The sequence below is a fragment of the Homalodisca vitripennis genome, chromosome 1 (assembly GCF_021130785.1).
Source record: "Homalodisca vitripennis isolate AUS2020 chromosome 1, UT_GWSS_2.1, whole genome shotgun sequence".
NCBI classification, from domain to species: Eukaryota; Metazoa; Arthropoda; class Insecta; order Hemiptera; family Cicadellidae; genus Homalodisca; species Homalodisca vitripennis.
In genome coordinates this window covers 70,950,403-70,977,606 of record NC_060207.1, presented here as the reverse complement: position 1 = coordinate 70,977,606, position 27,204 = coordinate 70,950,403, and the positions used below count along the sequence as shown (strand labels likewise).

The window sequence follows — 27,204 nt, the reverse complement described above, 5'->3', positions numbered from 1 at the left end:
GTTTTCATTTAGTCACTCAATCCCTATAAAAATATTTGTGAATAAAAATAATGAGAACAATTATTATCAGTTTAAGGCAAATATACATTCCATTATGTTCGGTTTCATTTTACCTTTATTTGTAAAACAACTCTATATTTTCAGTATGTTTCTATCCAACTTCATACAAAAATCTTAACGAAACATAATATAGGTATACCTCAGTTCAAATGTTAATAATACTATAATGTACTGCCGCTTCGTCTACGTAGTCAACTGTGGAACGGTAACTAAAAAGAACATTCCGTTAACGTCCATTAAGGATCACTTTGAGACATACGAGTGCATAACTTAGTTAGTCTAAATAATGTTAATAGTTTACGTTGATATAGGCTATACTGTACTAGTTAACTGTAGCGTCCAGTCAATGACTTGATAAAATTAAGTTGTAGAAAACAAAATAAAAATATTATTGTCCATCAGTTTTTGAAGATGAGCGATGATGAGAATTTCAAATTCTCCAGAGAGGACAACGGTTGCCTTTTCTTCTGTTTTCTTCTGATATATACGAGTATAACATATGTTGAACTGAAACTGCCAATAATATATATTATTGGCCGTTTCAGTTCAACATATGTTGATAGAAAACATTTCAAGAATTTGAGAGGTTGAAAAATCTGAAGAATTGAATTGTGACAGCAAAGGTTTGCCGCAGTGTGGATAGGAAACTTAGGTATAATTTATAACAAAACCAAGTCAGCCTAAGAACTAAGACAAAAACTCAGTAATACCGCGAATAACGCTTCGAAATGATAACGGCTGAATACGGTCTTATAACATCGTTCCATATTCTTTTGTTCCGGAACTTCAACTTGGATTCAAAACATACAAGAACCATTTCAGTTTTTTCCTCCGCAATTGTCTTACGCGCATTAAAACATGCGTTTTAACTTATCGCATTAGTGTTAAAAACATTATATTCATATTAATTCAGGAAAGAGAACGGACTTTTTTGTAATATAGTATTATTGGCAAATAACAAGTATGTATGCGTTTAGTTGTTTCGTACGTTGGGACTAAATCTGTGTTATTCTTAATCTTGTGCACAAGCCGCTTTTTGTCCAGGTAAAAAAGTATTTAACTACATTAATATTTATAAATATAATCATTTCATCCGCGCACCACAATCGTGTCATCAATAATACACAGATTGCACAAGCGTGAACACGCGCACAAACGGTAAAACAGCTGCAGTGTTTCCTGCCAAAGAACAATAGCGGAATCATAACAAAAAAGAATATAAGCGATCAATTAGTTAAGAGTTATAGTTCTAAATGTGTTTCCAAGGCACACCGGTGGCCGCGCAGCGCACGGCCCATCTTGTTTACTCGTCGCATCGACTCCAGATATAATTTTAGCACTCAAGCCAGAAACTGAGAATGTCCAACGATGATTAGAGGAACAATCACAAAACATGACATGAGTGATTCTGCAACATTCATCAACATTAGACACTGAGCTTGACAGAAACAGTAGGCGCAGTGCAAACGGCTGCCATCGCGACATTTCTCACATTTTACGAAATCCTTTTCTTCATTACACAACAAACAGAATAACCTCTCCATATAATTGGATATTATAAACTTAAATTTTTACAGTTTGAGTTGTAATGAATATTCCATCCTGTTTTGCAGGTCCATGCCCGGATTTCCCGTGGCTATCGGCAAGGATGATCATGGTAGTTGTCTAATCCAGTACGTTGAAAACTCCACAAGGATTTCTGAGTTCACTGCCTTTGGGATGAATGTATGGTGTATGTATAAGGACTCAGTCAGTTGTGTCGAAACAGGAGACTATATCTTGAGATATAACATTCCAATTTCCTTACAAAGCCTAAAATAAAAATTCGTGGGAGGGGATCCTATTTTGTTCTACTCATTTTAACCAACAATGACTGATAACCTCGATTTTTGTCAGATTTAATACTATTTAAAAATGTTCCGCAACCACTGCATGTTTCACCAGCTCAACCTAAATATAGCTGGTACAATCTATTACCACAACAGCTACAGTTCACATATACAATTTGCAGCTTATTAACCTTCCCGATGATCGCAGCCGATAATTAATTGCAGAAATTTAATCCAACTCCAACTTTAAATTTTAAAGAATGCAAAAGTCAACTTTTCTTAACAACAAACTTCCTTTTTCAAAAACGTGTTGTCAGCGAAGAGCTATCAATCTTCAGCTAACAACAACAATCCATTCTTTGGTTACAGATTTCATGGCAATATCGCAAAAAATATAATTACATCACGATTTTGAAATGATTACTATATATACCAAAGGAGGTATTTTTATTTCTTTGATAATCCCATGTGTGGTACACAGTAACACTTATCGGTGGCTAAAACAAAAACTGTCAATGAGCTGAGCGTCCAGAGAAGCCTACTACTGGAAGGCCTGACAATTTTTTAATTTCTGTCGGTTGTACTGTCCACACAATATCTCGAGAACTAACTGACATAGACTTCGAATTTTGCATATAGCTTGATTTGGCTGAGCGTTAACGAACATTTTCAGTTAGCGTATGACGTACTCCTGCTTTGTTTTAGTTTATTGTGTACAATATAAATAGAGGATCTGAAGAAATGAGTATTATATAATTTTAAACAATGAATACAATACGTGAGCATGTATTATTATTTAACTTATTAAAAAAAAGTAATGTATCAATTGCCAAAATATTTTCTCGAAATGCAGGCAGACAGAATACTGTCATTTCATTAGGATCTAAAAGTAAGACAAACAATACCTGTTAATTATAATAATTACTTTGGTATTAAAGAAGTTGTAACAGACTAACGCTTTGCCTTGTCGCGTGTTAAACCTGCCTTACAAACAAGGCACTGCTCAACAATGGAAATAAAATTCAACAACCGACTGGTTACACAAAAACCAGCACAGCTCCAGAAATGATAAGAATTCCTTGTTTTTGTCCCACACAAAACCGAGACCACTCCCAAGGTCGTTTTGGCGAAAAGCCCAAGGCTACAATTGATTCTCCATATACAGAAGCCGGGTTACTCTTGGCAAAAAGTCAAACTTATTCACTTCTACGACTATATACGGGTTTTCACTGTTCTTTCTGCTGACAAAGAATTCTTAATTAAATTATTTAACATGTATTGCATTTTAATACTGCGCGGAAAATATGTTAAACCGTGTAGTCAGTAACTTGTGTGTATACTATTGCGTGCTAGAAATAGCGTTTAACTCTCAGACTGTCTTACAGAATATATGAAAGATACAAATAGCGGTTCATAAATGAGCTGGAAGGTGATAGATAATTGGATGGCGAGTGGAAGGGGAGAGTGAGAGGGTGCGAGAGAAAGAACAGTCAATTAGCTAATGTTTCCGATGCCAACATTGTTGCGACATGGCCCTACTCTGAGGCAGCTAAGTCGGTAAGCAGACTGTTGATGACAAACTCAGCTCGTAACTCATTAAAACATCTTGAATGAGAAGCAAAGAAAGTCGTCGTTGTGAATTAAGTCAGCTGCAGAAAATTCTATTCAGATTTTAATGATTATTATTATTTGTGGCAAAATATTTAATTTTATAAGATTATACACGAAATCAGTAGTTTAAATATGATTTACTATTAGTTTGTACATTTAACACTTAAAAATATAACATTCCAATTAACAGAAATTAAGACCTTCAGAAATTGAAAATAACATTTTGGTATATATGCTTAAAGATTATTGTAAAACTGATATAATACGTCATTAAAACGACCAATAATGTCCAAATATATATGTTTATTTATAAAGTTCATTTTGACTTAATATTGCTATTACTGCAAGTTTGTTATTGGGGACCTGAATTGCAATCGTAAAAAAGTTTTAACATCGTGCTTTACGATTGATACCATAGTTAACGACACCGAAATGACCTTGGATACCTCAGTTGTACCCATCTTACTATCATATAATCATGTCGGATGCGCCTGTCCATAATATCAACAATAAATGTGGTAAATCACAGGACAGTAGTGCTTACGTTAGCACTCGTAAACGGTGTTGTTGGGGAAAGTGCTGTGCGGTCGTAAACTAGTACAAACATCATACTCTACGATACCAAGGTCACGCTAAACTGACACTGCATACCTCACTTGTATCCTTTTACTACACTGTGTACGAGTATACCTTACTATCATACAATCATATCCGTTAGGATATCTATCAACAATATGCTGTGGTAACAGACAGAAACAGTAGTAGTAGTGCTTACAGTGGCACTCGTAAACTGTATTATTGGGGAATGTGCGGTGCGGTCGTAAACTAGTACAAACATCATACTCTACGATACCAAGGTCACGTTAAACTGACACTGCATACCTCACTTGTATCCTTTTACTACACTGTGTACGAGTATACCTTACTATCATACAATCTTATCCGTTAGGATATCTATCAACAATATACTGTGGTAACAGACAGAAACAGTAGTAGTAGTGCTTACAGTGGCACTCGTAAACTGTATTATTGGGGAATGTGCGGTGCGGTCGTAAACTAGTACAAACATCATACTCTACGATACCAAGGTCACGTTAAACTGACACTGCATACCTCACTTGTATCCTTTTACTACACTGTGTACGAGTATACCTTACTATCATACAATCTTATCCGTTAGGATATCTATCAACAATATACTGTGGTAACAGACAGAAACAGTAGTAGTAGTGCTTACAGTGGCACTCGTAAACTGTATTATTGGGGAATGTGCGGTGCGGTCGTAAACTAGTACAAACATCATACTCTACGATACCAAGGTCACGTTAAACTGACACTGCATACCTCACTTGTATCCTTTTACTACACTGTGTACGAGTATACCTTACTATCATACAATCATATCCGTTAGGATATCTATCAACAATATACTGTGGTAACAGACAGAAACAGTAGTAGTAGTGCTTACAGTGGCACTCGTAAACTGTATTATTGGGGAATGTGCGGTGCGGTCGTAAACTAGTACAAACATCATACTCTACGATACCAAGGTCACGTTAAACTGACACTGCATACCTAACTTGTATCCTTTTACTACACTGTGTACGAGTATACCTTACTATCATACAATCTTATCCGTTAGGATATCTATCAACAATATACTGTGGTAACAGACAGAAACAGTAGTAGTAGTGCTTACAGTGGCACTCGTAAACTGTATTATTGGGGAATGTGCGGTGCGGTCGTAAACTAGTACAAACATCATACTCTACGATACCAAGGTCACGTTAAACTGACACTGCATACCTCACTTGTATCCTTTTACTACACTGTGTACGAGTATACCTTACTATCATACAATCTTATCCGTTAGGATATCTATCAACAATATACTGTGGTAACAGACAGAAACAGTAGTAGTAGTGCTTACAGTGGCACTCGTAAACTGTATTATTGGGGAATGTGCGGTGCGGTCGTAAACTAGTACAAACATCATACTCTACGATACCAAGGTCACGTTAAACTGACACTGCATACCTCACTTGTATCCTTTTACTACACTGTGTACGAGTATACCTTACTATCATACAATCTTATCCGTTAGGATATCTATCAACAATATACTGTGGTAACAGACAGAAACAGTAGTAGTAGTGCTTACAGTGGCACTCGTAAACTGTATTATTGGGGAATGTGCGGTGCGGTCGTAAACTAGTACAAACATCATACTCTACGATACCAAGGTCACGTTAAACTGACACTGCATACCTCACTTGTATCCTTTTACTACACTGTGTACGAGTATACCTTACTATCATACAATCTTATCCGTTAGGATATCTATCAACAATATACTGTGGTAACAGACAGAAACAGTAGTAGTAGTGCTTACAGTGGCACTCGTAAACTGTATTATTGGGGAATGTGCGGTGCGGTCGTAAACTAGTATACACATCGATACCATCGCCATAGCACACTGACCTTGGATACCTTACTCGTTCTTATCTTTCAACGTATAATTCTCAACGTTAATGTTTTGTGAATAGTCAACAACATTGGTCAAAGCCAAAACAATCTACATTTTTGTGTTATTAACAATGTGTGTAAAGTTCATATAAATAATTAAGTGGCAATAATGTTATAAATCGTCGACTGTTTATGTAATTTTTACGTTTTATGTTGACAGATTTAACTTTCAAATACAAAACACTGGGTTACAAACTCTTCTCGATTTTCATTTTAAAACTACTAAGCATCACAATTTAGTTAGTTTGATAAATATTGATATATGAGCTTCTTAGTTTGTTATTTTAACGAAGATCACAAAAGTGGTGTTACCGTTTTAGCAGCAGTGTTATTTACCATGATAAACAAATATAACTTATCGTAGATTTGTAATATTTCCAAGTATTAAATTGGAAACTTTGTAAATATTCAACAAAAAGTACTGCAGTATTGACAAAATACAAAAGCAACAAGTGAATCAGAAATCTACGATTGATAATTGATTCGTAGTCGGCGCCACTACAAACAGAAATTCTTTCAGTTCAAAAACAATAAAAACGTTTAAGTCCCCTACAGTTGATTAGGGCGCAGCGAATGCGGGAGCTTTCTAACGAAGTTGCTCAGTAAACGCAGGGAAATAAATATGAGGCTTCATCACCTACGGAGGCGCTCGCTCAGAATACAAATTGGCCGCCGAGAAACACTACATTTGGGGAACCAATACTTGCGGCATCCGGAGGAACAACATTCAGTTTTCCGCAAAACAAGTTTAATTACATTGCGGAAACTAAAAATACCAATAAACATCCTGAGATATTGAAAAACTAACAGTTATAACTTTCTTATCGAAATATGAGACAGATTATGAGTTATGATATGTGTTACGACAGTATAGTCTAATTTGGTTATTTGCCAATGTTCAACCTTCATTTTAATTTTTTATTATTATTGAATGTATCCTTCTACGAACAAAATTTACTTATATTTACTGAATAATATCATGATGACTTTAGGACTTGCAGCCCTTCTTACTGGTTATTATCTTTGTTGAAACTTGGTGCCAAAAGTAAAAAATAACTGGTTTCAAAATGGCAGCATTTTAAAACTGTTAGATACACACAGCAATAAGTGCAAATATATTTAATACACGTTATTTATGAAATGAAATACAGTTATCAGATATATCTAATCAGTTAGGGAAGAATTCAGAAACGTAATAATTGAAAAATTACTGCTTCAAAACCTACTTGAATTTAGTTTGTGATTATTTCCTTACAATTTCACCTCAGTAAAGGATGGGGTGTACAATGTAAGGAGCAGAGCCTACTATAGATGCTGGCTTGTCAACCTATATGAATATGTATGGTTCACACCCTGCCTGGTAGCTCCAGTGTTACACAAGCAATGGCTCTCAGTTATTCCTTACGGCACGAAATAGTCATATATTTCAGGTTTAATATTTTACAGTTATGTAAAAATTGTCCAATTCATGGAGGATACACAAACACTTTGAAAGCAGTGCTAAACAATGTTTGTAAAACCTTTATACTAAGGATAGTTTGTAATAAAACATAATTAATTATGACATTACGTAATCATGTATGACTAGCTTAGTACATCAGCTGAGACCCAATTTTCGTTGTACAAGCACCCAATGTTATTTTTCGTAAAATCTACAAAGGATCTTTCACTATGAAACTAATTTTCAGCCGTACTGATACATGAAATGAGGTAATATTAAAATAGTAAAAATACCAAAAGATAATTTTTTTTCTCGTATGATACATTTTTTAGCTTGCTAAATTAAAATCAAATATTAGACTTGTAAATAATAGTTACATCACCACCAGCCAATAACATAAAAAGAGGCCAAAATTTGCCCTTTTCAGGAAAATAACCTGTTTCATATGATTGGCTAACACTGATTTGAATTGTATTTACATGCCTGAAGTTTTGTATTAAATGTTTCTAGCTATAAAAATATAATCTGGAAAAAAATTATCATTTGATATTTTTAACACTTGTTCTCTCATTATAACACAAACTAAAACTAGTGTAGTCAACAATGAATTTCTTCTTACAGGAAACTCCTTTGTCAATTTTATGAAAAAATTGGTTGTGTGCATATAAAATACAAAACAAAGATTTCCAGTCTTAGAGGTATTTAAAATCTGATAAAATCTCGTTTGTAAGGTCCAATCTTTTCATTAACCATCCTCAAGTCAACATGGATATTAAAACAAAATTAAAAAGAATCTTAGGGATTAGTTGGTCATCAGGTGAAAAAAGACAAATTTCAACATACCACAACCTCCAAAATTTATTAAAATTTTTACTCTTATTTGTTGGTTTAGAGAACATGTCTTGACAAATCAGTCTTTGCAATACTAATTTAACCACATTGACTGTGGTTTTAACTCCTTGGTGATTTGGAAAACATTTTATAAGTTTTACTATTCTAGATTTTCTTTGGTATTCTGATTCATGTTAATGGTTCAGGGCTGTTTAAATTCATGCCTATTCCAGAATTGATCCCCCCCTAAAATGCGGGGGAGGGGCATTATCCAATTTAAAATTTGTCTTTTGTTGTAGGATGTTTCTCTCCTAAGAGGGCCTCATCCTTATACTTTTTCCAAAAAAGTATTTGTAAAACTTAATCCTTGTTTATTCACTAGACGTTCATATAACATAAATGACGGGGTACCATGCAGGGCCTATACTAAAAGAGAACACAAAACCACTGTTTAGTTTAAAAATACATTCAGTTAATTACTTCTGGTGATGATGGAGTTACCACCAATTGAATTCAGCTGGACTTGCCTCGGCCACTCAACCACCCTATAGCCGAATTAAGCTCTAGCATTTTATTTCAATAACAAATTAATGAATGCACAACGATTATGGGGCACAATATGCAGTGGGCGGGTGGGCAAGGACAATTATAGAGGGATCAGCTGGTGACCATATGGTTAGTGAAAGGTTGCCAATTACAATGCTGAGTGAGAGAGCCAGCAGTGGCGCCATCTATGGCACAGTTAAATGCCAGTTGTTTAACAATCAGCTGATAAAACAAATGGCTATTTGCACTGAAATCAACTGGACAATAATGACAGATCTGTGCATCCAATGATTTCAGCGTTGAACAAATGGTGAGGTTTTACAAATTAAAATTTTACACTATAAAAAAATGTAATTTATTTAAAATATTAAGCTATGAATCTGAAAAAGCAATAACATTGAAATTAAGTTAAATATATAAAACACTAAAATGAATTCCAATATTAATAATAAGTCATCACAAATATAAAATATTAAATCGACTATTATTTTATATGTTACATTTGTATTCTACTAAAAAACAAAACCTAATATTTAATATTGAATGAAACATATTTAAAGCAAGTGGTTTATTTATACAGTATAAAACTGCTGAAAAAGATAAACACGAATAAATTCGACTTTTTAATTTTACTTGGTTAATTTTTGTGATATATCTAATTACTATCAACAGTTTATAAAATTGTTAAGCTTTCATAAAATTAAAAGAAACAAATAGGTTTACTGGGTTAAAATTGACCTATTATGTCATAAATTTCATATTTTATTTATATTATGCATGATAATCTTTAAAATACACATACAATAGGCTTAGCATCAGTATGTTACATCATGAATTATCTAATAAATATGAATGGAATAAACATATAGAATTTAAAAGTGGAAATAAATGTTAGATACTTATGTCATTCATTTACACAAATGTCAAAACGAATCCATTTAAAAAATAACAATTGTCATTATAAAACATGTTTTCAGGTAATTTTGCAACTATTAATAATGAAAACTGTACCGTCATAACCATAGAATCAGGTTGGTTTCCCCAAACTGACTAAAAATATAAAAATTAAGAATTTGACTCCATCGTAAAAATGTTCCTTCGATTTTTGGCAGTTATTGTGTAGCCAATATGTGTTGAATAAATCACAACCCTAAAAGAAAGGGCTTGTACATGCCAACAGTGATAACTGATAGGTGATAAGCAAGCTGTCTATGCGCTAATCACCAAAGCTAATCACTAATTCATCTGACACTCCGGTAGCAGCCAGCAGGCCATCATATATCGATCCTGTGTCTTAATTTTTACTAACAAGATGTTTTGTTTACTTTACTGACAGATGATTCCTTGCTGTTTTACTGCAAAGACAATTAAATATGCGATGCTTAAACATTTCTAAAGTATAAATAATTGACTTTTCTATTAATTATACCGCTAAAAGGCACATTCATGACAATCAGTGTACCGTTCATAAAGTACTGACACTAAACCTGTTTAAAAACTTGATTGAATTTGTTAACATGCAGGTTGACAAAGGTAATTATGTTACAGCTTTGTTGATGCATTTGGGTGAAATTTCATATCACTGATCACGAAAAGCTGACTGACACGTTAAAACATATAAAATAATAAAACTATGGTCAGAATTAATTGTCATATTAAAAGACATAGAACTTAATAAAATAATAATTTAAAATATCTAGTAAAAATCACTTTCAACTCCTTTGATCCCAATGTCCGTATATATGATAGTAAAAATTTCCTGAACAATCCCAACATCTGTATATAAGGGCGTCCACTTATCTGCATAAAATACCAATGTCCATATCCCAAATTAATTAATGAAATGTACAGTTGCTCTATAACAAACTGATCACAAAGAATAATTGATCTTTCTAATAAAGTTAGGAACTCTTTATACAGCATTTTCTAAATACGATAGAACATGGTAGTGTTGCAATTTGCTTTAATTCTATACGTAAATCAGCTGTAATTAACAACTAACTATGCAGTTTATTGTTGAGTGAGCATTGCGCTGTTATTTCACTTTATTACTTAGTTATTTTTAGTGTTATACTACTGTACATGATTTTATTTCTTTTACATCAGTGCTTTTTCATTGTTGGATTTAGTGTCCCATTTAGTCTGAATTTTACTAGTAATCCTGAATAAACTTTCAATTCTTCAAAAACTTATAAATTTGTAAAAATCCCATATTTTATTTATATACAAAGATAAATTAATACAATTTGATGTGGTTACCCATTTTTAACAGTAGATTTGTATAAAGGGGTTATATAAGGGTTTACTATTTTTTCTTAACGTCTCTCAAAATCAAAAGGTCAAAAAAATGTTAAAACAATTTTATAAGTTATGGCAAGTTACATGAGCATAACATATTGCAAGAAAAATTATTTCTCATTGTTATTATTGTATATTTCATTATACATAAAAAATTAAATCTAAAAAATTTGTAGAAAAGTAACTTTAAAAGACTTTAGAAAGGTCTGCAAAATGGACAAAATAGTCCTAGGATGTTTAGCTGACGGACATCATTACAGTAATTCACTGGGATTTTGGGAGATATTTTGTACAAAAGGGTGTACTTAATTGGTTTGGTTGTAATTGTTGGAAAAAATAAAAACTATGTGAAGCAAAATGATTAAAATGGCCACAGTCTTCAAACAGAATCTATCTTTCTTCACATATACTAATAATTATGAAAAGATTTTATTCTCTTATTTTAAGAAAAGCTTAGAATTCAATTGTAACAAACAGAGTTCAAAAATAAACAATCTCAAATTAAAAAGGATAAATTATATACACAATATACTGAAACGAGTTGTTAAAAAAATTAGTGTTTGGTTAGAATCATATTACACAAAAGAGCAACAACAGTTTGATTACCCTTTGTACACAACATATTGCTACAGAATGTCCTTTAAGAAAATTCGTGGGCACAATCACAGCCCTATACCACTTGCAGCAGATTGGCTGATGAACCTAGACATTCCAGGCAACTTATGACTCAACAAGATATTTAACTTCTAATATCCTATTTAATAATACTCTAATTGCTTTTTTGTATCCTTATGTTCGTTTGTGCCATACACTGTATTCAGCTTAGCCATACAAAATAAAAACAGAAACCTAAATTTCAAATTCCACAGTAATGATCAATAAAGGAATGTGACAACTTCTCTCAAATTAATTGTACATAATTAATCTCAGAATAATACTTGTATCGATTAAGAATACTTAACTTATACTGCTGTCAAGATTTAAATATGTATTATCCTTTCCTTGTTCTTTATAATTTAGAACACATCTTTCAACATTCAAAACCTATTGAAAACAATTTAACAAATAGCCATTTAAAATATAAGGCAAACAACTTTAGCATGCGGACCAATTAAAACCTAGCCGTCTCATTGAGACAACAAACTAGAACTAGTTTCACCGGTCGTGTGACATGTCCCGTCAATGCTAGTTCCTAGCTCTGGCCGTCAAATAGCACTGTCTACATGTTCCAGTCAAACTTCGTATTGTGGAATTTGTGGTATATACTGTACTGTATTCTTTGAACAGTTTAATTAGAATTATTTAACATATAATCATAGGAAACTACATTTTTCAAAATTTAAAATAGTTTTCTTTATTTTTTAAATTTTGTTATTTTTGTTGTTGTTTCTTTATTCTTTATTTGAAATTTCAGAGTTTAATAAACCTACAAACTTTTAATGCACTGTTTTATTATGAGATTCAACACTACTTTTAATATGTATAACCCTTTAAAAACATTTTTAGTGCTAATGTAACTTTTACACTTCCGTCCTTATATAGAAGTATGATTTTAGTATTATTGCTTTCGTTATATACTAGCACAACTTTCACTTATACATACACCCAAAACTGTAATAGTACATAAGGAATAGTTACAAATAAATTGGAACCTAAATATAATTTTTTTATTAGTTCATTAAATCTAAATAGTGAGGAAAACATGTATATTAGTATTATTTGGAGAGTTTTTACAACATATGTTAAAACAAATGCCCACAAATATGTTATTGTTATAGTTACTTAAAAATAAACATTTAAAGTTTTAAATTATCCGCCAATATGTAAAATATAATATAAATAATGTTCAGTTCACATTTATATACTTGTCTACCCTTTTAGAGTACCAATGGTGGGAAAGTTAACGAAAACTCCCTGTACATCACACAATCTATCCTAAGAATTGTGCCTGACCGTAAATGCATACTGAACATGTTAGGAGGAAAATAAACAGTTCTATCTTGAAATGGTGTTCATTGAACGGCTTATTTGGTTTGAATGGCAGTGTTATGCATGTATGAGCACTGGTTTGGGACCCAAGACACGTTCCCTGGACCTTGTGTGGCCACCATCCATCCATCCGTCTATCTTTCCAGGACTCAGGTCAATTAATTAGCTGGCTCCTACCTTGTTGGGCAACCGACCCACATAACCTGCCCACCTTTGGCTGAACTTAATCTTACCCGATTAAAGGATTAAATTAAGCGGCTTTAGCTTTTCAACAGAATATCAATACAGTTCACTGTGAACAGATTACCTATTTATACATTCATCTTCAAGGCGTGATATGAGCTTTCTACGGAAATACTGTTAGTATTGTGTTAGGATCCATTGTGTTTCTACACCAATACTGTTCCTGAGTCAATCAAACTGAAGAAACAGTAAAATTTGCATTAAAAATTGTGGCATTTGCTAAATTGTACTAAGAAATACTGAGTTTACATGAAGCTTGCAGATAAATTATAATTTCAATCAAATTAACAGTTGGCTCTAAACCTACAGTTCGAGGACTTTAGCTGTGCGCGTGTCCTTGGGTGTGTGGCGATAGGCGGGAGGGGTGGCGGGGTAGCATTATGCGCTGCGTCCCGAAAACATTTCCTGTGACTCATGGGTAAAACCCTCCTTTCAGGGATCGTATTGGCCCGAATAACTCATCACACTCGCTAAAATCGGTCTGTTTTGTGACAGTGCTGATTGTGGTGGAATTAAATAATAAGAGAAAACCAAATAATAGGAATAATATGACTTATCCTTGTTTTTCAGTTGTTATAGTGCTGTCTAACGTGTTTTTGAAAATAATGTATTTGACAATTTTATCTGTAAATCACAATCGTGAGTTTAAAGTCGTTAAAGAGATTGTTGCGCCTTCATATCAGCGGCTAGCACGTAAATGCAACCCGCCACACAGATAGCGTTTGTTTGTTGAGAGGGTAGTATCTGGGCCCTACGAGCACAGCTAAATTCCTCCAACTGTACACATTAAAAAAATTATATAAAAAACAAATTTGAATTCTAACTTGCAAAGGTTTAATTCTAAATTTAAATATTTGTATTCATTAATTTCATTAATTTAAATAAAGACTGAAGAACTTTTAATATTTCAACAAGTTCCAAAATGAAGAACAGAGAAAAATTAATAATGGAAACGTAAACACTAAAATGAAATACAAGACAGATCTGTGTGAAGGACAGTCCATTGTAATTAGCCCTGTACACTCGGCTTCTGTCATAGATGCTGAGGAGTTGAGCTTTCTCCTTCTTTCTTTTTGCAAGCTGATTTGAGATCTGGACCCCATTTTTTTTACCAGACTGTCACAGACATCTCTATCTACTAATATCCAGTATCAATTAGCACACAAAAGAAATGGAGTTAAATTAACTGATTTTGATGATTTCTCAGTACATAAACTTGAAACATTTTTAAGTTATAGATCAAAAGATAAAGGTGGGATTGGTAATTATATTGTGTATATTCAATTTATACAGAATTTGAAATATTTTTAGAAAATGAAATAAATAAAAAAGACAATAACTTAAGTATATAAAATTAAGATATCAATGCTTGAGTTTCCACTTTGATTACAAAATATCGATTTCATAGACTCGCTATCAGGATAAGAACGAGTGTCAAGAATGGCAGCTGTACACGACCACACACAGTACTCGGCGGTAGTGAGTACAGTGTACAATTTTAGAGCAGTTAATACAGATTTAATTGACAGCTGAAACAGTCAACAACTGAGAATGGCACCATTATTGCCTGAGCTGTCTATGAACATTAGCTGCTACATATTTCTGCAAATAGAACCATGAGTTTCTTTATTCACTTCATGCATAGTACAAGATTGTAAAATACTGTGCATAATGAATAACAATTTTTGAGCTAAAAACCTTGCGTTTAAACTTAAACTTAATAGCCTAAGTTTATTAGTCAGGCAAAAATAAAAAAGTTACAGTTACTCAGCATAGTTTCTTCCATACATCAATTAATTCCCAAGACCAATTTCAGATTTCTCCAATTCACCAACAGATTCATTTGCTATGAAATCAATTACTGAAAAGTATTGGTAGTATTAACTGTTCACAAAGAGACTTATGATGCTAATGGAATCATGAATAAAGAAAGTGAACAGAATCATATTACTGATAAAGAGCATTGTTATCATTTGCTATGAAATGAATACCTGAAAAGTGTCAGTAGTGTTAACTTTTCACAAAAAGACTAATGATGGCACTAACATCATGAATACAGAGAGTGAACGTTAGAAGCATATTACTGATAAAGAGCATTGTTATCATTTGCCATAAAATCGATTTCTGAAAATAATCAGTAAAATCAACTTTTCACAAAGAGACTTATGATGCCACTAACATCGTGAAGATAGAGAGTGAACTTTGGAACCAAAGTACTGACAAAGAGAATTTGTATCATCTGCCATGAAATGAATTCCTGAAACGTATCAGTAGAACCAACTTTTCACAAAGAAACTTATGAGGCCACTAACATCATGAAGTCAAAGAGTGAAGTTTGGATACTGACACAACTATTGTTATTAGTTTACTGGATACTGGACATGTAAGTCCAGAGAACTTAACAAATCTCAAACGATATTTGGCTGAGGAATCTTGGACTAATGTACTTCAACAAGATAGTGTGGAAGAGGCTTACAGACAATATTTGAAGACAATAACATACTTTTTAGATCTCACTTGTCCAATCAAGAAATTCAGAGTTGTGGCAAAACCAAAAGCTCGACCATGCTATGACGAAGAAGCTCTCCGCTTAAAGAAAGATTTTCTTAAAGCAAATGAGAGATATTGTCTTTCTGGCAGCCAAGAGGACAAACAAACTTCTACGCAGCTAAAGAAGGCTTACGACTTAAAACTAAGGACCTTAAGACAAGAGGCTAGTGCTGCTCATATTGACAACGCTGCTAACAAAAATAAGGCTGTTTGGGAGATCATAAACAGCGAGAGAAAATCATCAGCAACAAGGACACAATTTCTGGATTTGACTTCATAGTTAAAAACGGAGACAAAATTGACGACCCTATAGATATAGCCAACCATTTTAACAACTATTTCTCAACTATTGCTGATGAAACTCTCAACAGAACCTGTTGCATCAACCCAACAATGCAATTTGTTCAGAACCCACCTGTTGGAATGCCACTGACCTCTATGGAACCCACATCAATTGAAGAAATAAGTAAAGTAATAGACTCACTAAAAACAAAATCCTCTTTTGGCTTTAATGAATATCGTCAAAAATTCTAAAATTTTGTTAAAAATGAAGTAGCGGTACGATTTTTCATATCACACAAAACTGTCTCTTCTGCATGGTACTTTCCCCTCAAGTATGAAAATTTCCAAAGTTATCCCTCTTCACAAAAAAATCCAGTAAACACCACATAGAAAATTTTAGGCCAATATCTTTAATTCCAACTGAATCCAAAATTATTGAGAAAATTGTACTCTCTAGACTTTTCAAGCATCTTCAACTGAACAACCTTTTGACAGAGGAACAGCATGGTTTTATTAAGGGACGATCCACCAATGACTGCAATAGTAGATCTGTTGGAGCACATTGTGGACAATATCGAGGCTGGAAATAATGTAGTGGGAGTGCAACTTGACTTGAATAAGGCATTTGATTGTCTAAGCCATGACTTGATTATAAGAAAAACTTTTTCATCTAGGAATCCAAGGAACAGCACTTTCATGGTTCTCAGCATACCTTGAAGGAAGACGCCAGGTTTGTAGAAGTGACTCAGACCATAAAAAGAATTACTACAATTTCTAGATCTGAGGTCCTGTCAATGGGACCGTGGTGTACCGCAAGGATCTGTGTTGGGGCCTGTACTTTTTATATTTATTTACTAATGATTTTTCCTAACGTTTTTACATTCATACAGTAATTTTAGTCATGTATACTGACGATTCTATGCTATTAACTGCCAATAGCTCAGTGGAAAATCTAGAAATAAATTCATACATTGCTGTTAACATTGCTATGGACTATTGTAGAAACAATGACCTGGTTTTTCAATGAATCAAAGACGAAACAAATTTCATTTGGGAACAAGAAGGATGACATTTCAGATCTACCAAATCTTCAATCTGTCAGCTCAACTAATTATCTTGGAATCATTGTTGATGACAAACTCTCATGGCTAAATCATATTAATAACTTATGCCCTTAAACTTAGCTCAGCAATCTATGCCATAAAAAGGACGAAAGCTATAAGCACGACAAAAGCCACAATAACAGCCTATCATGCTCTGTTTGAAAAGCCATATGAGATATGGTTTAGCGGTTTGGGGTGGTTCAACTGAAAGAAATCTCCAACGAATCCTCATTCTTCAAAAAAAGGCTCTAAGAATCATGGCCGGCTTGGGATGTAGAGAGAGCTGTAGAGGGGTATTCAAAGAGTGGAGGTTATCAACAGTAGTCAGCCTTTATATTGTAGAATGTATTGTGATAGCTACAACTCATAATGTCCAACAGCACCAAGACATTCACTCTTACAATACTAGGCATGCCAATAACTTTACTTTGCCGATCCACAAGTTAACTCTCTCTGAAACAAAACCAACCTATGCTGGGGCAAAATTCTTCAATAATCTCCCTGATGAGCTGAAGAAAATGGAAGGAAGGAAGTTGAAGAAAAGCCTGCACTCCTGGTTCTAAGAGAGACCCTTTTACTCAGTAAAAGAATTCTTGAATTGGAGAGCCCGACTCGCAGAGAATGTGAAGACCTAGGCAGCTAATGACAACAAACCTGGGAAAATTTTTTTAAGATAATATGTATTTGACGCCATTTCCTTCTTGATGAATGTGAAAATAAAGAATTGTCTTGTCTTGTCTTGTCTTATTATTTGCCCATTGCCATTGCAAGTGTCAGACCCAGATTTGGCACAAATTCAAGAGTCACTGGGAGCCAGGCCAACTAGTGTATACTTCCAGACCTAGACAATACACCAACAGTACTCTAATGTTATGTTAATTTATTAATATGACTTTTACACATTCAGTGTTTTCAATAAACTACTGTAGATCCATTAAATCTTAACTTAATCATAGAATAGAATAGAATTATTTATTGTCGTTAGACACATTTACTTGTAATAGACATGGTCATGGAAATGTACATATATACAGTGTACCTATAACTTAGGAGAAATATACCTATTCTTTAGTATTTATGTCCTTCTATAATAAAGAGCCTTTAAACATAACATTAAAATCAGCATAAAAGCACTCTGTAAAAGAATAAAAAGGATGTTTAACAAAGCTACATATCAAAACTTCTTTAAACTTTGACATAGGTTCCATGTTTCTTATCTCCATGGGAAGCTTGTTTAATAGTTTGATGCCTTGAATTTTATAGTTACTGGCAACCTTACTTAGCCTACAATACGATATTCAAGATTGTTACTATTTCTTGCATTATACATATGTACATCTGATCTTAAAGTTAATGAATTAGCTTCGTTCTTAGTATCTAATAATATATTTAAATATACAGACTATATATGTATAGTTAAAATATTTTCCTGTACAAACAAAGGTAATGGTCCTAAACCCTGCTCCAGTCAATATTCTGACAACTTTCTTCTGAATCACTAATATATTATTGACTCAACTTGAACTTTATTCACTTATTTAAATATACAATAAAATATGTTTAAATATAGTTTTGGAAATCAGTGAATTTAATAAAGCTTGGAACAAACAAATTCATTCGGGACTATATGGTTATGATATTGAACAAATTATGAATTAAAATGAAGAATGGTTATGTTTTATAGTAATTAATTAGTGTAAAAGTATTAGCTCTTAGCCTTATTGTTCCACACTATTATTTCTTCATTTGAAACTGTGTTCTCAATTTGATGTACTATACTAATCTCTAAAATAATTTAGCAAACATATCAATGCTGAAAAATACAATATAATTGGTGAATATTTATTCTTCTTGACAGTCGTATAAAGAAATACTGTGACAATTTTAAACTTTGTGAACAAGAAAATTTCTAAAAATCCGTTGACCAGAGTTATTTGATCATTTTTGGTTCTTATAAAGTAATGTACAGTGCATCACAAATTTTATTTAAAATAGCGGTTTCTGTAGCCATGCAAAATAAAATTGTATTATTCAAATTTGAAAATACATTTTTACCAAAATGATAGTGGAATACTGATTTAAAATTTTTTTAACCAATAGTACATAAAACATTTTCGAAATAATTTCATCAGCATATTTAGGTTTTATGAAAATTCAACGTGTGAAAATACTGAATTCACTTCATGCAATTTGTATTCTACTATCTTACAAAAAATAAACAATTTAAATCACATGGTTGTAATAATGCTAACTATTACACTTTAGAAAAAAGAGAGTTCATTACTTCATATATTAGTTTAGTTTTGTACTTACTAAGGATAGTCTGAAACTGTTCATATTACAGTAAGGGAAATTGGCGTCTAACAAAGAAGCGAATTTCGTGGTAAACATTCTGCAGACACAATCACCAAATTAAAGGGAAGACTCGTGGTCAGTGTTGATTAGTAGCCTCTGCCTTCCCATAAGCCCAGCCTTGATTAGCCTTCACTTTTCCACTTTGTATACCACCATTTATACTATATTTTATGAGAAATTAGATACATTTTTACTTGTAGATAAAATTTATTCTGAAATCTAAAACAGTTCATTGTTGAAACACAATGTATAAGTTTTAGTACAAAATTTGTAGAAGGTTTAGAGTTAGTGGGCCTGCTGTTTGGAAAATGTTTAGCAACATCTATACTATCATCATGTGGTACGTTTATGTACGTTATGTACGTTTATGTAGTTACTGTTGATATGACATCAACAGTAACTAAAAGAGAGAAGACTAATAAAACCTTTTTAGGAATACAGAATTTAATTTACATTAAACATTTAATCGAACTAATAATTTGAGTATTAAATTCGTTATAATCTAAGTTGAACATAGTGTTATTTACAATGGTTTCTTCTTTTAAATTTTCTTCTTGCCTCACACAGCTTTTGTTGACAAAGAATATGTGATGAAAAACTTACAACTTACTATTTAAAACAAACTAAAGCCAAACGCTAAACTGAATTCAGAGCAACATCTCAGATTACAATTCAGATCCAACACAGGGACAGCGATACAGGCTGGCAACATAGGACCGAAAACAAACAGTAAAAACTTTAATTAGAAACCGTTCCGCACTGTGTGTGCAAGGAGCCAAGTAAAAACCTCTCCAGTAGTCTCAGTAGCAGGTTTTAATTAAAAGCACCGGTCGTGTACTAAAAGCACATAATTGGACAGTAGTTAACGGTGAGAGGGAGACAATAAAAATGCAAATGTGGGGGAGGGAGGCACAAGACAGGGCAAGAAGTGCGACGCGACGACAATGCTGGGTTAAGAATGATTAATCAGGGAGGTGTGGAAATGTCAATGGGTCGTGACCTCTGCCTCTGGGCCTCTACTTACAAAGCAACCCCATTACCCCGCCCTCCGCCTATACCCATTCATCATCCTACTCAAATATAATATTCTGTACATGTTATTTAGTTATTATCCTCTCTGAAAAAAAGTCATTTCACACTATGGATACCATTCCACTCATATACTACAAAAAGGAATAAATAAAATTTTACTGCTTTACCTAATTGTATATTGCTACCATGAAAATTAGTATTACGTGTTACTTTTTAAGTTGGAAAGATTTTCGTATAACAAAATTCGTAAAATTTGTATCTTGACAGTAATTATTTGTTCAAGTTCATAAACTACATATGTTTTAGCTCTTTTATTAAGTTACTGCACCAATCTAAATTACTAAACGAAACAAATGAAGAAAAATCCAACCCCGGATAAATAAAAACAAATTCTGGAAATAATATAAAATTTACAGAAAAGACAAAAGAACTGATTTAATACCTAAAAATAAGCTTGAAACACATCCCCCTAACAGAACAGTCAGTGTCATCATTGTTGTCAGTTGTGAATGGAGCACAAGAGAGGCTATTCTTAGTCGGGACTTCTGGTCTACTCTGAAAATAGCATCTGTCAACCATTCCTTACACAACACAAAACAACCACATCTACGACTTTGTTTACTCAATCCAGCCCCATACACTTGTTAAAAATATCTCAATCTCCAGATCTATGCCACTGTACTAAAAAGATTTGACATCAATGTCAAATTTTGTGAATTGTGTAATTAATATAGTGCAATGAAATAAATAAAGTACAATGAGAAACAGGATTTTTTCACAGAATAATTATTTATATTTGGTTTTGTTTTGATTCCTGATCAATTTTTAAATCCTAAAATTTCTGAATCTCAAGATTATTCTGGGTAAATTTTGTTTTATTTTTCGTTACTCAAACCAAAGTGTACAAGTATAAAAAAATTCCTTTTGCATTTTATACAGGTTAAATTCAATGTATACATTTTACAGATGAAGAAATAAAAGTAACATGTTCATATGTGTTGTATTAAGGTGAACTCTGTGACATCACAGGCACATGGTCTGATGTGTCAGACTTTGGATCTGAGTTAGAGATAATGCAGCACTGAATCATGTATGTGATAGGGACATCTCTTATCAGTAATTTCTATTCTGTACAGTATGGACTCTCCTCTTTTATTTAAGATTTTCCAAACAGGTCTGTTGCGCAAGAAAACTAAAGTTTATATTAACATCAGTTTGAAATACAAGCCTTCCTAAAGAAAATGAAGTCTCCCCAGAAAGACTGTGTTTACGAGGATACCTAAGAAAGTCATAAGATGACTCCCCTTAAACTAGACCCTTCCTTTTGTCTGCCAATTCATTCTTACTCAGGCTAGACACATCTTTCCTATGAAAAACTAACCATATGAGTTGAATATTACTTTTGGTTACTTTTGTACCTAAATGTACAAGTTTTGAATTAAACATTTATTTAGTTTGGTGTAAATTGTCACATGTACATTATTATTTTCTAGTGATTTAAGAGATTTTTGTAGCAATAAATTCCATCTTTTACAGTTCATTAATTTCTTTCTTTCTGTTAATTGGCATAATGCGATTATACCACAAATTTGATATCCGTAATGATATTTTTTCCAAGATTCTTATATATTCTGTAATAGTTTTGTGAGAAGTATGAATAAACATACACTAAATTTTAGATTTTATTGAATAAATGGATTTATAATGCCTTGTATGAAATACATAACTTTCGAATGTAGCATGAAAATATACTGCAGACAAGACAGAATTCACACAAGAGCTAAAACTTATGGTCATAAGTATAAATTATTTTAGTTTAAAAACCAAACTAGACGAGCAGTTGCCAAAATAAACATGAGGAGAGGTGGCAATTAGTGTCAAGGAAGTTGCCAATGTGATGCTCCGAACAGCTGATTTAAACACAAACTAATGGCACTCCTCCAGGTTTAGCTTGATTGCAAATCACTTGGAAATTCATTAGCGGTGTTCTTTACATGTAGAATTTGTTGGTCTGGCAAATAGCTCGGTCGTTAAGAAGCTTTGAATTATTAATTTCTACATAGACAAGAATGAATTACATGATGGTACATTGTCTAACAATAGAATTTGGCTGAGCATCATTGAAGCACTTAGTAGGCTAACACAACTTCTTTTTTTATACTGAGGGAATGCAAAAATGTATTGTCTGTATGATGCATGCCTATCTGACCGTAGCACAATTTCGAAAATGAAATAAGTTATAGGCTTAAAATTTTGCGTGCATGGTTTGGCATACTCCTATCTTGTCAAAACTTAGAAGAAAGCTCTTTTTTAGGGACTATTTATAACTTGCTTCATTTGTAACAGAAATAAAACAGCATGAACTTCCAGAGATGATTATTTATGTGAAGTCTTACAACATATCAATCATCAAACCAGAGTTATATTAAATTAACAGGTTCTATATCTTAATTATCTAACCAGAAAAGACACAAAAGGAATACCATTTTGTATTTTAATACCGTGACAAAAAGGTTTGGTGCAGAGGAAAACAAAGAATTATCTTTAAAATTTAAATATTTACTTTCATATGTCAGATTTAGAATTTTATTTAATTAACAACCAATTATATCAAATTGAAGTCTTTCCTACATTGAAGATATTGAATTTTGTAGAACACATTTAGTATTGTTCTAGTAAAAAAAAAAACACTCAGTAAAACAAACAATCAGTTCACACACTCAATTTAAAAAATAAAAAACCATAATGTGAGTGGAATCTTACCTTGTCCGAGTCGGTTGTATTGCCAGACCCAAACGAGGCAAGAGATCCCCGATCTAAGTTTTCAACACTCTCGTCCAGTGAGGTAGAGTCTTCCAAATCTCTGTAAAAAAAGATATAAACATAACAAATAAAATACTCGTAACATATAATAAAACATTATATAAATGTATTTTTTCCTATGGAATAATTCATTACTGAATCTTTGCTAAGCTGCTGTTTTAAATGTTTTACTAGATCATATTATAGTGTAATTTTGGCCATAGGAATAACTTCAAACAAAATATTGCTTTCAGGAAATAACAAACTATTATATGAAATAACAAAATAATTCAAACCAAAAAAACTTTTCACCTATCACTTTTCATTTCTTACTCACTACACTAAACTGATAAGGACAATGATAAAAACAAATTTAAATTAAAAAAAAAGAAAATAATTCAGACTATTCAATGTGTTTTAAGGGCATTCCAATAAAGCCAATAGTTCTGTGACAAACTAGAATAACCTACAAGAATTCATGTTTTAGTGAATGGTCTAAGGCCATGTTTGAATCTGAGTTAGGATTACGCAGGTTCAAATCCTGTCTGTGACCGTTGCATACTTTATCACTACTGTCAACTTTATACTGAACCAACTCTCCATCTTATTCCATTTGGAAGATCCACACACAGACCAGTGGCCCATGGACGGGCAGAATAAGGTGAAAAAGGGATTGGCCTTTTGTTAAAAAAAATACATTTAATATAGCATCAAAATCCACACATTTTTTGTTTATTCCGAAAATAATATTTATAAAACTTTAGAGCTAAATGTTTAAGTTTCCAGCACAGCCCTAACTTTTTTCATCTGTTATTTTCAATAAGCTATTGGGCTGTGCTATTTGAGCTGTGAGGATCAGTTAGCTTTTGTTAACAGTAGGACCAAACTATACAAGACAATTACAATCATTGTACACATATTTAATTAAAACTAAAGATGGTATAAGCTAAGATATCATGTAAAAGAAGTGTAGAGAATATGTGGACCTCCATCAGTCTTCTTGAACTTTATCCTGCTACTGAGTGACAACAAACCTTAACCATAAGAAATAAATTATCGTTATGGTTTAGGTTTTTTTTCTAAGGCACAGTGGAGTGATGAAGAGATTTATATGATCTTCACCTAAGTTGGCACAATCTCTACGAACTGAATAGCAATGCATACAGGACAGTACCTGCTTGACCGCTGACTGCCCGCTTTCAGTTTCGCTGGACTCTTGGGCAGGCTAAGGGGTAGAGCTGAGCTGAAGTATGTTTCCTGTATTACCTCCCGTAACTTCTTCACCCAATGCTGTTTGCTGTCCAGGGAGGATGCCTGGAATCAATATTTTTTTTACATAAAAATAATTATTAAAACAGAAAAATGTATTTGTTCATGATAAAATATCACAGTAAAAACTCAAGTTATACATCAAGTATTGGTAGTTCCACAGCATTATCAAAAATATTCTATACAATGGTTGAGTTAATGTGACTTAACATGGGATAATGAATCAAGAATCCTCAGACACTTTTACTGACCCAAATCAGTCCAAAGATAAACATGGTCAGATACACAGACTGCTGAATGAAGCCTCAGAATTAATCTTTTTTATCAATAAGAATTTATTGATAAACAGTGTTTTATCAGTGAAGCTTTAGAGCTCACTGCAGTGGCTATATTTCCTCAGCATAATCAACAGGTATTGGCTGATATTTTTTTGTAATTGCCAAAAATATAGTTCTCATTCTGATCTGTAAAAACTGGATTTTCTGGAAATTCTAGGATTTTGCTAACAATCAAAATTTTCTATTATTTTCTTTCTTCTAAGAAAGCTTTCAAGAAATACTGAAATTATTAAAATTTGTAAATAGGACAAGTGATTTTTGTCCCCCACAAAGCAAAATTACAAACAGTACATTTAGAATTTTGGTAATACAAAGTACCACTAGGCCTCCTTCATGTAAAATAATTATATAACGACACATGCAACAGGGATTTCCTCACTTACAGTTTTTTGTTTGTGTGATGTCAAAAAGAAAGGTTTTTTTGAATAGTAAAATGAAGTCTCCTTATGATTAAACTATAGTTTATGCATTAATATAATCAGTAAGCAAATAAAATGGTTCAATAAATTAACTTACTATGTTATTCTGAGTTAATAATTCTGAGCACAAAAACACACACAAGTAGGATTTCTCTTACTTTTTAAGTATTTATCAAAGTCAGAATCCTATTCTAGGTATAGGATTGGTTTAATATTTATTTAATATTAATAGAGAACCAATAACAAAATTGGTTCTCTATTTTGTACTCTTTTTAATTCCATGTTAATTTAAAAAAATAAAGCCATAAAACCTAGTAAAATAATACAAAAGTTGATTGTCAAAAGATTTGCACTAATACATGCACAGCATGTGTTACTAAGGACCGAAAGTTTCATTAAATGTTCATTGTTCATGTTGATTGCAATTGTTCAAGATCAACTAAAAATGCAACAGTGGTACACTGGGGAGGTGTAGAGCGAAGATTTCTATAGATTCATTCTCCATTAACTACGTATTCTGACACATACATAAAATACTTCCAAAGCGGGGAATCTCCACCTCGCGTGTCACACAATGCTAAAGGAGCTCCATTCAATCCAACAGTCATCCTACACTATAAACTAGACCCTTTTTACCCCAATATCCCCACATAGCGATGTGTTGCTCTTAGACATCCACTGATTGCCTAGATGTAATGACACATAGATTTTTGCTGTACCCAGTATAGATTTTACCAGCAGGTATAAACCGGGTAAACTTTGAAATGCTAAGTACATATTAGTTTTTAACTGGCATTAAAAAGTACCTGAAAACCCCCCCTTTAAATTTAACTGTAAATTCAGTAATTTTTGAGATACCAATGGTGTCACATATAATGACGAACACTCTGTATATATTTTAGTAGTATTTTAAGAAGGAAATGTATCAGAAAATAAATTTTATACAGTTTTATACCACATCAATCATAAACCCACTTATTTATTTCACCAAAAAAATAGTTGAGCATAATTTCCAAATAATATCGGAATTTATAATGCAATTTTAATAGCATTGTAAAAAAGATTAAATTAAGTTTTGAAATAGTCAGAAAGTGATATGGTGTTTGATTTTGAAAATGAGAACGGTTTTTATCTAATGGAAAACGTTTAAAATTAATGTGTATTACACTTAAAAATAAAGAAAACTAACTGCCACTAAAAATAAATTAAAACTATAAAAATGTTAGAAAACTTACCTTTAGAACAATTCTAAAATCTGAAATGGGAGCTCTGCCTGTCCAAACTGCAAATTTACATTCATCACCTTCTATATGCTCTGTGACTCCCAATTCTGATGTCTGTAAAATACAACAACATTGTTACCTTGGGAGCTCTTCCTGTCAAAACTGCATATTTAAATTCATCATGTTCTTTATGTTTTATGACTCCCAGTTCCAATGACTACACAATACATCAATGTTACCTTCATAAGCAATGGTATCAATTGGTGATAGGTCAACCCTATTAACCTTAAATTGTATACTACTATATATTGTTCATCTCTTCAAAAATAAAAAAATACAATAATTTTGCAACAATTGGTTTAAGAAATCCTTCATGTTTTCCATTGAGTTTCTTATGCAAAAATCTATACTGAATATGAACTATAAACCATTAGTATTAACAGATATCCGTATTAAA

At 32.7% G+C, this 27,204-nt stretch overlaps 1 protein-coding gene across 9 annotated transcripts in view; it reads right to left on the bottom strand.

Annotated features, from left to right (window-relative positions):
• Positions 1-27,204, bottom strand: part of LOC124364121 (triple functional domain protein) — a 717,390-nt gene that overhangs the window by 124,336 nt on the left and 565,850 nt on the right. For all 9 annotated transcript variants that reach the window (XM_046819384.1, XM_046819393.1, XM_046819400.1 and 6 more), the window contains 3 exons: positions 26,760-26,861; positions 24,673-24,812; positions 23,460-23,559 (listed from right to left, as the gene is read on the bottom strand). In XM_046819384.1, the coding sequence (XP_046675340.1) occupies positions 23,460-23,559; positions 24,673-24,812; positions 26,760-26,861 (342 nt within the window). The remainder of the gene's footprint in view (positions 1-23,459; positions 23,560-24,672; positions 24,813-26,759; positions 26,862-27,204) is intronic.